Source organism: Annulohypoxylon maeteangense (assembly GCF_022496945.1).
Source record: "Annulohypoxylon maeteangense strain CBS 123835 unplaced genomic scaffold GGS22scaffold_9, whole genome shotgun sequence".
NCBI classification, from domain to species: Eukaryota; Fungi; Ascomycota; class Sordariomycetes; order Xylariales; family Hypoxylaceae; genus Annulohypoxylon; species Annulohypoxylon maeteangense.
Window position 1 is genome coordinate 279,839 of NW_025953256.1, and position 14,737 is coordinate 294,575.

The 14,737-nt window shown below is 49.1% G+C and overlaps 4 protein-coding genes across 4 annotated transcripts; 3 read left to right on the forward strand and 1 right to left on the reverse strand.

The window, feature by feature from the left end:
* The first annotated feature begins 1,621 nt into the window (after positions 1 to 1,621).
* Positions 1,622 to 4,300, forward strand: GGS22DRAFT_163856 (uncharacterized protein). The gene is made up of 2 exons (XM_047961440.1): positions 1,622 to 3,077; positions 3,130 to 4,300. The coding sequence occupies exons 1-2, from the start codon at positions 2,168 to 2,170 to the stop codon at positions 3,960 to 3,962; spliced, it is 1,743 nt and encodes a 580-aa protein (XP_047818428.1). The 5' UTR covers positions 1,622 to 2,167; the 3' UTR covers positions 3,963 to 4,300.
* A 2,100-nt stretch (positions 4,301 to 6,400) lies between these two features.
* On the forward strand, positions 6,401 to 8,775 carry GGS22DRAFT_144453 (MNNG and nitrosoguanidine resistance protein). The gene is made up of 4 exons (XM_047958839.1): positions 6,401 to 6,964; positions 7,024 to 7,718; positions 7,885 to 8,196; positions 8,290 to 8,775. Exons 1-4 carry the CDS (start codon positions 6,646 to 6,648, stop codon positions 8,656 to 8,658), a joined length of 1,695 nt encoding a protein of 564 aa, XP_047818429.1. The 5' UTR covers positions 6,401 to 6,645; the 3' UTR covers positions 8,659 to 8,775.
* A 1,117-nt stretch (positions 8,776 to 9,892) lies between these two features.
* Positions 9,893 to 11,604, forward strand: GGS22DRAFT_163864 (FAD dependent oxidoreductase). Its single transcript, XM_047961441.1, has 3 exons — positions 9,893 to 10,302; positions 10,368 to 11,336; positions 11,412 to 11,604. The coding sequence occupies exons 1-3, from the start codon at positions 10,017 to 10,019 to the stop codon at positions 11,558 to 11,560; spliced, it is 1,404 nt and encodes a 467-aa protein (XP_047818430.1). The 5' UTR covers positions 9,893 to 10,016; the 3' UTR covers positions 11,561 to 11,604.
* GGS22DRAFT_163867 (uncharacterized protein) lies at positions 11,585 to 14,678 on the reverse strand. Its single transcript, XM_047961442.1, has 4 exons — positions 13,826 to 14,678; positions 13,704 to 13,762; positions 13,424 to 13,599; positions 11,585 to 13,313 (listed from the first exon to the last, which is right to left on the reverse strand). The coding sequence occupies exons 1-4, from the start codon at positions 14,255 to 14,257 to the stop codon at positions 11,725 to 11,727; spliced, it is 2,256 nt and encodes a 751-aa protein (XP_047818431.1). The 5' UTR covers positions 14,258 to 14,678; the 3' UTR covers positions 11,585 to 11,724.
* Positions 14,679 to 14,737: the final 59 nt, after the last annotated feature.

The following is a 14,737-nucleotide window of genomic DNA, read 5'->3' on the forward strand; positions in this document are numbered from 1 at the left end:
CAGAATAAATGGTGACAGTGTGGCCATGTATTAATATTACTGTAACACACTGTCCCCCTTTTTATCCCTCATACTTCCTGATTAGGCAATTAGCAAAGTTGCCACAACACTAGATCCCATCGTCACTTTAGACTAATTGTAGAAAATCGAAAACCTGCTCGATATGAACAGAAAAAGTCTCATAATATTAAAGATCCTATTAGATAGTTTCTAATCAACAGATCTAATTGATATTATTACTTATGATCTGGCCCGGCCTCACGATAATAGCTTCAAATATTGGTGTTGTGGCGAATAATCAGAGGGATAAATCAGGTCACAGTGCGCTACAGTAATATTAATACATGGCCACACTGTCACCATTTATTCTGACGCTGTTCTGCCAGATTGCCAAATGGACGGATGGACAGCCATAATATTATGTGTGGATCTGTGCCTCACAACAAGATGATGGTGGTGGCTGTGCTTGCTAGTATTGTAATTTGTCCCTAATCAAGCCAGATTTATTCATTTTAGGACGTCGGGCGAGTCGCTTGTTTAGGGACTTGCTTCTGGCACACCAATCCGAACGTCTCATATTGGCTGACTGGGTCATCACATCGAGGTCGTTACCAATCATCGAACACGCGAGTGCTGGAGGACAAAAAAGCGATTGTGTTCCCAAAGGAAGACACCTAAAGGAGGAATAGGATTGCCGTGGTGCCGCAGAGCCGACGGGACCGATTCAGCAAACTGTTCCCTATTCTTCCGGCGAGTTCTATGTTCTCCGTCGGTCGAACAACTGTAGCCGTCATGGCCGTAGTGTGTTCACTTATTGTAAATGAGTCATGTATCTTGTACTTCCCCATCCGTGTTCCGAGTATGGAGCTGTCGAGTCAATAACCCGAAACCAGGAGTACTAGCGACATATCTAGGTATGTAATTACCTAGTATTACCTAGCATGCCAAACTAGGAACATTAGTTATGCTCTCCGGCTGCTTCTCTCCTAAACAAATCGTCTGGACTCTGAACCTGATGCATGTATGCTACTCCTGACTGTTGCGGGACGAGTACATGATTGGAGACGATGATATTTCATGCATCACGCTGCCGTTTTCATCGAAGGATTCATCTCGTCTCAACTATCCAGTCTACTCGTCGTGTTCGATATCGTCATCATTCACTTTCAGAAAAGAGATGCCTATCATGCTGTTGAGTATAAGAAGAGGCTATTGGACATAAGCCCTCGAGTGGGAAATGGCGTCGTCATCCTCGAAGCGCAGGTGAGTTTCTCCTGCAGGACAAGATTGTTACTGGTAACAAATAATAACCATGGAGCTGCTACGGGATGGGATAAGAATAAATGCTATAGCTACTAGATTGGTTGACTGTGTTCTGTCTGTATTGTATTATTATGTGGTCTTCGTGTGTAAGGAAAGTGTGAGTAGGTACTAGGTATGTACTGATGTATTGGTGTGTGCAATGTGGGATGTACGATGTGTGCGATGTATCCTACTACACTTACCGGTCGTTGCTACTCGAACTTGAATAGGCTCCGTGCCACAGGCGATGGATGTTAGAGTCTGATTGGATCGGGGGAGATCTCTTTCGGTCTTAGGAAGCTGGGGTCCATTGGCCGAGAAAGGTACGACCTTCGCACTGGCTTACGCGTCCCTCCCCTCTTTAATCGACAGTCCGACCCCTGTCAACTTGCCCGACAAGGCCAAGTTCAAACCAAGCCACCCAGGGACTCGCAAGGAAGTTACCCCCAGAACTCCCAGAACTGCCAGAACTGCCCACTCTCAGTTGCTTTAATCATTTTAGTCCATTTGGTCCTTTTTTTCTCCTAACCTTGCTAGGTACCCATAACCCCCATAACCACCATAACACCTTTAACATCCAAAATTCCCATCTGATCCGCGCTTCCTACCAATCTTGCCATTTCTCGCCTTTTCTACCTTAACAAACGAAACAACCATTTTTGTACCAACAATCATCAATCATCAATACATCGATAGTCGTCGACGAATCGAAACCATCGTTTATATCGAATACGATTTGTCAACTATCAATACTTTACAGTCAGATACAACTACAACCACAACATCAACAACCTCAACCACACTCGCTCCAGGAGGCGGCCGTTCATTTACTACCTACCCGGACTGATCCTATTCTAGCACCATCATGTCGGCTTCAAGCCAGTCTTCGACGAGCCCAGGTGGTGTCGATCCTTTAGATCTTCTCGATTTCTCTGAATATGACGCAGCGATGCAATATCGATCTCCTTCAGCTTCCCCTACCGCCAACAAACAACAATTCGCGAGGGCGTCAGCGATGGTAAACACACCAACCACGATGCCTCAACCGCAGCCTTTATCTGGCCCTAGTCACCAATACGACCAGTATAAACAGCAGACGCCCTTCGTTCCGGGTGCCCTCGCTAGCACGCTTGCCATTCAGAATGCTAACCAAGTACCTGGGTATACTCTGGACTATATGTCGTCGGAGATGAATGCGAATGATGAGATGTTTGACTTCAACTCGGCACCTTCACAGAACATGAATAGCGCGGAGATGGATATGGATTTTGAGTCTCAGAACGATGCGTCGTTTTACTTCCCGGAACAGACCGTTAACCCTAACGCTATTGGAGGAGAGTCTCAAATGACATCGCCAACTGTCCCTAGCCAGACGAGCAATGTTGGAAGGATGTATCCTGGTATGCATCAACAGGCTGCTCTAGCGAAGGCGCAGGCACAGCAGAGGCAGCAACAACACCTCATCCAACAACAGCAGCAGCAGAGACAGAACCAGGCTAAGCAACATAGAGCAAAGGCGCCTATGCCCTCGGACCCGATTGTAGAACAGAAGATCACACAGCTACTTAACTCGATGAGGTCAAAGGCCGGTGCTTCTCCCAGCGACGGAGAAAACTCACCTCTTATGCAGCTTCCTCGTACTAAGAAGGAGGAGGATGATATGGATGAAGACGAAAGACTCCTGGCTAGTGAAGAGGGCAAGAAGCTGAGCAGCAAAGAAAGACGTCAATTACGCAACAAAGTATCTGCTCGCGCATTCCGTTCAAGAAGAAAGGGTAAGTAAATAATCCCGACATTTCTAATATTGATTTGCTAATTATTTGATAGAATATATCACCCAACTTGAGTCCGAGATCGCAAACAAGGTTACTGAGAACGGTGATCTGAGGGCTCAGAACCGCGCGTTGATGGAGGAGAACCGTCGTCTTTCCGATCTTACTCGCATGTTACTATCATCACCTTCGTTTTCCAATTTCCTAGATCATTTGAGTTCCAACCCCTCCGCTCCTCAACAGCAAGCTCAACCCGAGCAAAGGCAACCCGAGCCTCGTCAAGTACCTAAGGATGTAAACCCGTACACTGCCGGTCAGCAGACCCACCAGCACCAACAAATTGGTATGGTTATGATGCCCGAGCAAACGATGGACTTCTCCATGTTGAACATCAATTCTGATGCTTTCAACTACCAGCCTCAAGTCTTCGCCGTTCTAGAGACACCCGAGATGCCAGTCATCGACACTGAGGCTCTCACGGGCAAGACTTCGAACTTCGTTGGAGAGTGTTTCGCATCGGATGCCGAGAAGACGGATGCCCCTATTTTCGAGGCTCCCATTATGCCATCAACCAAGGCGCCAGAGCCCTTAGAGGCCGCAGCCGAACCGGAAGTATCTGAGCGTGCTGTTGCCAACCTTGATGGAGACATCTACGATGATGACACGACAGTTGCGCCATCGAAACCTACCGAGCTTGATACCGACAGTCTTATTGCAGTCGATATCTTCGGTGGTGTCGAATCTGAGAAGACGCTCGCTCTACTTGAAGTCGTCGGTTCATCGGAGGAAGATGTCACAGCCAGCATTGCCGCGAAACGGGTTGAGCGTCTCGCAGCTAACTTAGAGACTGTCTTTGCAAGATTAAGTCTTCTCGCCACCGACTTATAGTGCTAGCAATAGCATTCTTTTTGTCTAAATTATTTGTGGTATACTAGTCTCGACTACCCTGGCGTTGGGAAAGGTTGCATTAGGGGCGAAAAAGGAATGGCTCAAATGAAACCTTTATTCATTGCATGCAAACAATATTTTTCTTTTATACATTTGTGGGATTCTAGCGTCGCGAGACTTACCAGAAGGATGTTTAACGAAGCGCTCCGGAAGAGCGCTACTTACGAGAAACAAGGATTTGGATATTATACGGATTGGCCATGTGTCGGTTATAATATAGATAGGTAGCTGACGTCCTTCGAATGAAGAACGTTGTCAAAATCATCTTGCCTCCAAACCCATTTAACTAGCCTACCTAACCTATCTGCGTGAACGAACCTCATCTTAATAGTAATCTCAGTGGTTGACGTGATTTCGGTCCCGGTCGCCTCCCCACCTTTTTAAAGCCTCGACTGCGTATGACATTGCTGGGATCCGGCACGCCTGGCACGGTAGTATTATGTATATCTAGTAGCCTAGGTCGATATATATAATTTCCGATCACTGATATGGTGACATTGCAGCAAGAGCTAGGCTGGTATTTCATCATGCACATGCAAGTTTCGGTCTTCGCCCTGGACTCGAAGTCTTGGCCTCTCATATTATCTTGCGAATATTACAACCCACTTCCCAGTTGAGGCGCCGGCGGATTAAGAGCCAGTGCTTCATGATAAGATGTGTATAAGGCGGTTCGGAGGGCTGATTGGCGCGTGGGATTGCTGACTCAACGGTGTGCTACCTCGTGGCTGCCTGAGGATCTGCTGGCTGCTGACAAAGGACGGGAAGAACCTTCGAACTGCTGCAGGCTGCGTTTTTTACTAAATACTTTATTTTTATTTTGGCGGCACGGCTTCAGATTGATGTTGTGTATCGTGTACATACACTTACACATGCAGACATGTCTGGTATTAGGATTCTTTACTACATGGGTTGCCGTGGCATTGGGTAGATAGATCTTGTAATATGTATTTCCTTTTTGCTTTTTTCCCATCTTATCTCTGCTGCTCGAGCCTTGCTACAGCGTGTGTCCGGGTATGTTAATCAAGGAAGAGAGCCCGCCATACCTTCTACTAAAGGCTAGGCTACAGCGTACGGACTCGTGTCCACCCTGCCATCCAGCCTTTCGCATCCGACGGTAGGAGTCGTGAGTGGACTTACATGGGACGACGCCTCGAACACTCTCTGCAATTCTGCAAGCACCAATACATGTGGATATGCTGCCTATGTATCGTGCGTGTCGCGAATAAAGGCCGTCTGGTGGTACATAACGTCAGCGGGGAATATGTATGTTCCTTTTGGCGTTGAGGAACATGCCGTGCTTCCTTGGCCCGCGCGGTTTTCTCTCGGTATGAGATTTTTCTTTAAAAAAAATTAGGATAAAATATGGGAATAAAATAATTAAGACCAAATGGAAAATCCACGACGCCCATCAGCGATACATACGCGTAGTCGGATTCCTTTATTTCCACCTTATTCCACAAAACCTTTCGCCGAGACTAGCTGAGCTCAGCTTATTTTTTTTCCTGGCTCCTATTTTTTAGACATCGATGGGGGGGAGAGGTGGAGGGGACAAGGTGGGATTCTGCCAATGTGGGATGCCTATGCCAATGTCTTAGTACGTTGTAGGAAAGTGGTTATCTCCAGGCTTTTGTCCGACGAGCCCTTCGCGCTCTTCGCGTTTTTGGGACGTTCCGCCACCACCAACCTTACCCTTGCCAATCCCTGGGATCGTCAGTGGGCACTGGGCACACAGCCGCTTGCCCGACATTTGCAGAAAAACGATCTGTACTCATGTACGTGCGTGCGTGCGTGCGTGTGGTCAGGGTTGGGTTTTTTGTTGGCTGGGTTGTTGGGCGTTTCTTATCGCCGAAGAGAAAGAGATGAAAAACAGAGGGCCATGGACAGCTAGGCGTCGTTCGATGATTTTTAAGATTTCTTCTATCGTCTCTCCACGTTGGCTGTTATCATTCTGTCGTTCTTAAAGACGAAGGACATAAGCCCCTTTTTAAACCCCGATAGCTCCTCCGGTCTCCTAATCGAGGAAGGCACCTCGACTGTATGTTTCGTTAGATCTTTCCCCCTGTTACTAATAACAACTAAGGAAGCCGCGGAGTCGACCGCCGTATCCGGCCGGGGGTTCCACGGGGGTGACATCACTATTAGAACGGTTCGCTCGGACGGGGGGGTTACGCTCGAGCTGTTACTTAGGGTTAGTACGGTTAGTTAGGTGCTCTTTAGCCTACTTAACTGGCTAAGCGGCGTGCGATCAGTAAGTCGTATCGAGTAAGCTCTTAATTTCGGGTTTCTATGACGGCATGACAAATTATCTTTGTATTTTTTTCTTAACCTGCTAGTAAGAGAGAGACAGGGTGAGAATAAGAGGGGCAGAGGGGGTTCAATTTTGATTTGGCTCGGTTGGGTATGCCGAGCCGCAATGTTCTCCGACCGATACCGATGTGATATAATCGCATACGCATACATACCAGCCCTACGCTACCGCTTACTTATGTTTCATTTGCCTGCTTATATTTTTATATAAGATGATTTTCGCCAGGGTCTTTTGCTCTGCCGGTCTCTTTCGCCGATTAGGCTCGAATATATACTAAGTAGTTTCATCTAACGTTGTACCGTCTCGGTCCAGGGCATGTTCTCTCTTCACCTTAAGAGGACGATGGCAAGAGATGAGAAAAGGATGCCGCGAAACGAACTTCCAGACGCTTCAGACCTCGTCATTGCCGCCCAGGACGATAGTCGTGGATCCTCGACCGCCGCTGATATGCCGCCGGCCGATGTGCTAGATATCATGCATCAGTCCGATAGTACGATTAATAGTGAGCAGCGCGAATATGACGACTATGTCGGCGAAGATGGTCGATATGAAGCGCCTCACCAGAGCGCCGGCTTCTGGGATCCTAGGATGGCCAAGATCCGGAATGAGGTCATATTCGTATGGGCTCGGACGCGTTAGTCTAACGATGCCAAGTATCCGGCAAGATAGGCTTACTAACCAACATGCCTGTAGTAATAACCCTCACAACCTTCATCATAGCCGTATTATCGTTATACTGGGCAGTCCTATTCCACGTCAGCACAAACATAAAGAACCTAAGCGTGCACGTCGTCGACTTCGACGGACAAGTCGCACCATACAACAACGTGACGCCGATCGTGGGGCCGGCGGTGACGAAAACGGTGCAGCAGATGATCGACAACGCGGCGACGCAGCACACGGTAGGGTGGACGATCGCGTCGCCGGACCCGTACGGCGGCGACCCGATCGCCGTGCGCCAGGCCGTGTACGACTGGGACTTCTGGGCCGCCGTGATCATCAACCCGAACGCCACGGCGCTGCTGCAGCAAGCCGTCGAAATCGGCAACGCCTCGTACGACCCCACCGGCGCCGTCCAGTTCATTATCATGTCCGCCCGCCAGGAGACCAACTACAACAGCTACATCCAGCCGCAGCTCAAGATCCTCGAGACCCAGTTCAGGGCTAGCTTCGGCCCGAGCTGGAGCCAGAGCGTCGTGGCTAATGAGTCGTTATCCAGAGATGTTATTGCCCAGGCGCCCGCGGCGGTGAACCCTGGAGTCACGCCGATCACGATTGATTTGAGGCCTTTCGGACCGGCGACGGCGACGCCGTCGGTTACGATTGGGTTGATTTACCTTATTATCGTGGCGTTTTTCTCGTTTGCGTTCTTTTTGCCGATTCATATGGTGAGTTTGCCAAGTTACCCCTTACCCCTTTTTTGTACCACCAAGACTTTTCTTCGAGCGGACCGGTCGGATTGGTTGGTTTGGGGTACTCCCATCGCGAAAAATCGGAAATTAAGAAATAGGAAGTGAGAAATAGGAAATCCGCTGACGCTTTCGCCAATTATAGAAATTCGTTACCCCGGGTAACCACCCGCCGCTGCACTTCTGGCAGCTGATTGTGTGGCGACTGGCCGCGACAATAACGACGTACTTTTTCGTCTCGCTCGCGTACTCGCTGGTATCTTTGGCATTCCAAATTCCGTTCTGGCATCCGCCTGCCTCGTCTACCGATGTCGCATTTAACCCCTCGGCGTACGGACGTGCTTCATTTGTCGTGTATTGGATGGTGAATTTCGTCGGCATGAACGCGCTAGGAATAGCCTGCGAAAACATGGCCATGATCATCGGACAACCATGGACCGCAGCCTGGCTCATCTTCGTAAGTGCACCCCTGAAACCTCATCCACAATTTCCACCTCGTGAAATTTAAAGACTCCAAGAACCAAGAACTCGCCGGCTAACTCGTATACAGTGGGTCATAACCAACGTCTCAACAGCGTTCTACTCGATCGACCTCGCGCCAGGCTTCTTCAAATGGGGGTACGCGTGGCCGCTTCACCACATCGTGCAAGCGAGTCGGCAGATCCTATTCGACCTGCACTCAGAGATCGGGCTGAACTTCGGCGTGCTGTTCGCGTGGGCGGCGCTGAACATCACGCTGTTCCCGTTCGTCTGCTACCTCACGCGGTGGCGGATGGAGCGCGAGAGGCGGAATGCCGAGAGGAATGCGGACTCGTATAGTGTCTTTGACGCCGCGGCCGAGGGGCAGAAGAAGGATGTCCCGAAGGAGAAGGGGACGTTGCCGCCCATTAGAAAGAGGGGCTTTATGAGGGGTGTTTGAGTGAGTTGTCAACTTCGCCTGATGCGGAACGATGCTTTTGCGCGGGGAGTTCTGGACCTAGATGGCTGGGATCGCGGTATATATCCGGATTAGGACGAGCTGCCAGGTCTACCTCTCCCAACGGGTCGAGTCCCAATCCCATCGGATTTGTGGCTCAGTAGGCCTTTGACATACGTAAGTAAAAAGGCGAGGACATATGGTAGATGATCTAAATGAGTCATAAGATGTCAGAAGTTAGGTAATCATGATAGTTGGATTATGGGTAGGGATATACCAGTGAGCGGGCGTTTGGGTAGATTGTAGACGAGTTAGGATAGAACGACTCCAATCTTGAGACATGAATATTCCACCAGCTCCGGTTACATTGGATGAAACATCACTTGTGGTGCGCTGTGTTCTATAACACGTACTCTCTTTTGGTCGTGGAATGGTGAGTAAGCTGAGACACTTTCAGGGGGACGTCTTCAACTAGATATATATTGATGTACCTAGTATTTATTGTGTCCGAAGGCTTTATAAGTAGCTGGTACACAACCCCAACGGTTATCCGAAGTCAAAGTCCAGTTCGCAAGGAATTGCCTATATCGACTGGGAAGGGATTTCCAAGCGAGTTATGACATTTTATCGGCATTATGACCTCTTGTCGCTTCGCTTCACCAAAAATAATATCGCCAAGTTGGTTAGGAATTCAAGATGAATCCTATTTAGGATGACTTGGCGTAAATTCGAATATGTGAGTGGTCGGGAATACGTACCTAGTACTAGGTCTTACAGGATTATAACCGGTAGGTAAGAATCAGACGTGCCCAGGAAATATTCTTACCCAAATACATGATGTTATGAGCTTAAAAGTGATACTTATGTCATGGTGGATGCTTAGAAAATGCAGTTTCGAAGGATGTTTGCTGGGTAGCCTATAGGAGTCGAGCATATACGGACTCTAGGAGCGGGTTAGCAATGAAAGGGTAAAATATTTCGAGCCTTACCTAATGTGACATCAGTAACCAAATATCATATGTTTCAAAGATATATCATAATATCAACCATTCGAATTCTAGTCTTGGCGGATATCTCCTACAGATAGCAGGCAAACTAAAATCGCAATAGGATGACCCCATAATGCTACTGCGCGAACCTATCAACTATGAACCGCTAATTGTCGGCTTGGCCCGCCTATAGATATAGTCGTTAGGCGACCCCGCAGGAATATCGCATAAAACCGTGAAAGAGTAGTCTCAAGGAAGTATATACTTCCTCTATTTAACTATTTAGGAGTGTTTTCAATATCGCTTTGTAGGTAGCTAGACTTTTCTAGTAATTGATCATACCTTTGCTGCAAGACTTCGTAATTATCACCCATGGCGGACAATCTAGAACCCCGGCAGGATCCCGGTCTGCCGGTACCGAACCCTTGCGTATCATTTTGGCAGCAAACCACACGATCTTTCCCATATCTGAACGTTAACAAAGACGAGCCGGTCCCGACAGAGTCAAAATATGTCATCATCGGCTCCGGTATCTCCGGCGGCTTAACCACTTACGAGTTGATCCAGGGAGGTGTCTCGGCTTCGGATATAATCATCCTTGAGGCAAGAGAAGCAGCCAGCGGAGCGAGCTCAAGGAATGCGGGACACGTGAGACCGGGTCAGCTTTTACTGCCCCCTAAACTCAAGCATCTAGCCAACGACTCATAACTAAACCAAACATAGACGCCTTCCGCGGCTTCCAAGTATACAAACAACTGCACGGAAAAGAACAAGCACTAAAGATAATCGCCAACGAAAAGCTCGTCTTCGAGCGGGTAAAGGAGTTCACGGAGAAGCACAACGTGCAGTGCGACTTCAACCCAACAACGACCTTCGACGTATGCATGACATCGGAGTTCGCCGACTTCAACGCGCGAAGCTTCAAACAGTACCAAGACGCGGGCGGCGACGTATCGCACATCAAATTCTACTCCGGCGAGGAAGCGCGGCGAGTAACCCGGGTCTCCCAAGCCGTCGCGGCGTACGAATGGCCCGCCGGATCAAGCCACCCGGCGAAGCTAGCACAATGGCTGCTCACGCAGTGCATAGCCCAAGGCGTCAAGCTATACACGCACTGTCCCGCGCTCTCCGTAACCAAATCCGGGACCTCACCCGCCGACAGCGTAGTCTGGGAGATCTCCACGCCCCGCGGCACAACAAAAGCCACAACGGTAATCCACTGCACCAACGCCTTCGCCCCGTATCTCCTCCCGCAACTCACAACCTTCATAACCCCCAACCGCGCGCAAGCCCACGCCTTCGTGCCTCCCCCCTCCCTCAGCGCCGCCAACATCCTGCCCAGCACAATGTCCCTCCGACACACTCTCAAGCACTTCTACTCCGTGGCCCAGCGACGACCGGACGGGATCATAATCCTGGGCGCGCCGATCGCGAATCCGAAACTAAGCCCTGACGCCGCGTTAGCGCGGCTGACGACGAACGACGGGGTGTACAATGAGGAGGTGCGGAAGGATTGTGTGGAGAATTTTGAGACGACGTTTGAGGAGGCGGAGAAGGGCAGGTTGAGACACGGGGAGGGACTGCTGCATACGTGGACTGGGATCGTGGGGATGACGACGGACTCGGTGCCGTTTGTGGGAAGGGTGGAGGGGGCGGAGGGACAGTGGGTGTGTGCTGGGTTTAATGGGCATGGTAAGAGTTTCCCGTATTTCTTTTGAAAGAGAGGAATTTTGGTTGTGCTGAAATTGCTAACGCGGGTTTGCTTAGGTATGGCGAGGATATTCACGTGTGCGCCCGGAGTCGCGAAGCTCATCCTCGGGGGGTCCTGGGCGGATACCGGGCTTCCGGAGTGTTTTGAGATAACCCAGGAACGCTTGGAGAAACTCCAAAAAGGGGTTTCTGGATCTGTGTTCTAGTTAAGAGTACCTATTAACCAATAATTTTTAGATATCATTGATCATTATTGTATCTTTTCTATATTTCTATTTGTTTAGTGTCGAAAAAGGTGATTGTAGAGTGGGTACCGTAAGGGGTTTAATGAAATCGGCTTCACGTTACACATTTCTTCCATCACCAATGCTTAGACAGCATATATCCCTTCCCTCCGTATTAGCGGTCCCCTAGCAAACGAGATCTGCCTGAACCGCATCCTATCCGTGCCATCACCCTCGCGTTCCGAATCGGTCGTGAGATCCCTATCCTTGCCCCCATTGGCATATATCGGTCCCAACCCGGACCCTTGCCTGGGCAATCCAATGCTAGATCCAGGCCGGGAAATAGGTGTTCGGATCTGCGATCTGGAGATATCCACACTAGGGCTTGGCCCATTCCTAGACCTAGGCCGTGGTGTCTTTCCAAGGATCGTGCTGTTGCTAGTAGTTCCAGCGCCGCTGCGGCTAAGAAGACCGCTAAAGAAGTCTTGCATAAAAGTAGTTTCGAGATCCCGGGGGCGGCCGTCAGTAGTCCAGTAGCGTTCGTTGCTGAGGTCGACGCTTAGGTGGCGACGGAAAAAACGGTCTTGGTTAACCCACCAAGCGCGCCAACCGAACACTATTAACAAAGTCAACGGGATGGTAAATGCCCAGTAGATCCAGAATGATGGCATGACTACGGGACGTGGCCAACCTTCAGGAGCGTCGTTTGAAATTGCTGGATCGCCTGCGGTCCCCTTCTCCCAGTCGAACATGGAGACGCCAAAAAGCGTTCCGATATATTCGCCTGGTAGAAATATGGCGGTAATAACAGCTAGCGCTTTCATCGAAGAACTATCACGCGTTGATGCTACAGCCATGCGCGCGTTGAGATTGTTATCCTCTTGTGCCATCTTTGAGTAGATGATATCGATCTGTGCCCGACACCTCAGCTCCGACATACGCCGATCGGTTTCGAGAGAGGTACAGAGTCGCCACGTGCAATCTAGGTACTGTCTAATCTCATGCCAGTGGACCGTAAGCTCGTCATCCTCGTCTTCTTTCATTTGCCCTCTTGCTACCGCTTGAGCTTTTAACTCGTTTACACGAACGTCTAGCTCATCGCCAGCTTGAATTATGAGCTTCAATGCACGCTCCATCCATCGCAATGTGTCAAGCAATTGAATAGCCCCTTTGAGAACGTCGTGAGCTTCCTTCATAAGATGAATTGTCTGTGGCGGTACATATTCGGGGTCGAAATAGGCATCAACTTCTGGATGAGGCGAGGGTGCTGCAGGGCTCGAGACATCGTGGCTACGCCGCCCACCCCTGACCTTCTCCTCCACCATATCTTTCAGGCCCGAACTCCAGCGCTTAATAGGCTTAAAGGGGTGGTGCTTAGTACTATGTGGCTGATGGTTCCTCCACCAGGCTTCCGCATTAGCCCGTCCCGTAGTACCAGTAACTGCATCAACGTGAGCCTCAAGCTCCAACACCTCTGCATTATTGGCCTGTACTGCTTCTTCAGTACGAAATAGCTGTACCTGAAGTAGTACAACTGGTAGCACAAGAGGGTGAGACCATCGGGCCCTGCAAGAGTCTAGGCGACGTTCATATTCGTCTAGCGCATCATCGGCGTGCCAGCGTGTATCAAATGACCGCCGTATCAGAGCGGTTCCCGTCCTTGTTTTAAGCTTATAAGCCATTGATAGGAAGTCATATGGCGGCTGTGGACTAGAAGAAAAGCTTAGAATCAGGTCTCGAGAGTTGTTAGTAAGGCTAGTAAAACAAATTACAGGAAACAAGAGAGGAACTTAGCAAGATATGCTACCTTGCTTAGTCACCAATTTGATGCTTTGAATTACTCACATACTGTCTCTTTTCTTGAATCCCAGAATGAAGACTCAAGAGTTACTCGCTGTAAAGTGGGCAGAGTTCCCGAGTGTAGACCCAGAGACTCGTAATCATCTACTGTTAGGTGCAACCCATCAGCGCAATGCATGCTGGGGCATTCTGATTCTTGACGAATACGTCGATGGGCAATTCTGTTATATCCTCGTTTTAGTATCTGTTCTTGGGGTAATATCAGGGTTTAGGCAGCATTATAGATATTAAAAGTAAGATAAATGAAGAAATGTGAAGGACTCACACTTGCCGCATCCGTCCCCGAAGCAAGTGCTTCCCTTTTGGCATAGGGGTGAAATTTCCCTACGGGTAAATCCAAGTCAATCCGAGTCCCGATTTCTATTCGAGAACTTTCGTATGTCTCACCTCATTATCCAAGCCATGTCCGTCCTTAATCGCACTCCGAAACATTTGTAAACCTTCCTCTCCATCGGACATGATACTCGGGGAGTGGGTCTCGCCATTGGATTCGCTTGGCGCGAAGACGGCGTACTCGTGGTAAGAGACTCGGCTCTGGCCGTCTATAGGCAGAAACATGTAACTCACGAGTTCGCGTAGATCGAAATTGAAGAGGTTCAACTCGTCGAGCCGATGCTGTGGCTGTTGCTTTGTCCCTTGGTTTATTGAAGCCGACGAGATTGCACCCTTTCCGGGGATTAGACTACCGCGACGGGTGCTGCTAGCTCCCGTGCGGCGGCTCTCGTTCCGGGTGGGAGGACCGGAGACAGCTGCTGCCTGGTGCCGGGCCTCGCTAAGGGCGACATCTAGCTCGTCGAGGTTATAATCCATATTCATCATCGTTCTCCACAATCACACGTGTACAGTGTGTAATTCATGTCAATTGAATTCTCAAAAATGCCAAGGTAAGTAGAAAAAAAAGTGAGTGAAAGCAAGATAAATTTATTCACCGATCTAATGAGGGTTCGTTTACCATGGTCGAATTATATAACCATTGGCTACCGGTAAGAAGCTTGCTAGGACGTCATTTTAGGGGATTCATCGCCAAGAATTAGGGGGGCTGTGTGAGCTGTCACGATGTGGAGTGTCGGTCCAGTTTTTTTCTTCTTTTTATCGTGATCCCGATGAAGAAAATTCTTGGAAATATGTAAAATATTAACATCATTATGCATTCTAGTGGCAGAATTGACAAGGCGTAAGTCTACTGCCTAGTGAATACTGCTGTGAATTCAAGTAAGATGTGAAGCTCTTGAGGATAGAGTTGAGAATTGTAGGATGGAGGAGTAAGAAATAATATCCGCCCCAATTGGTGATTTTAGT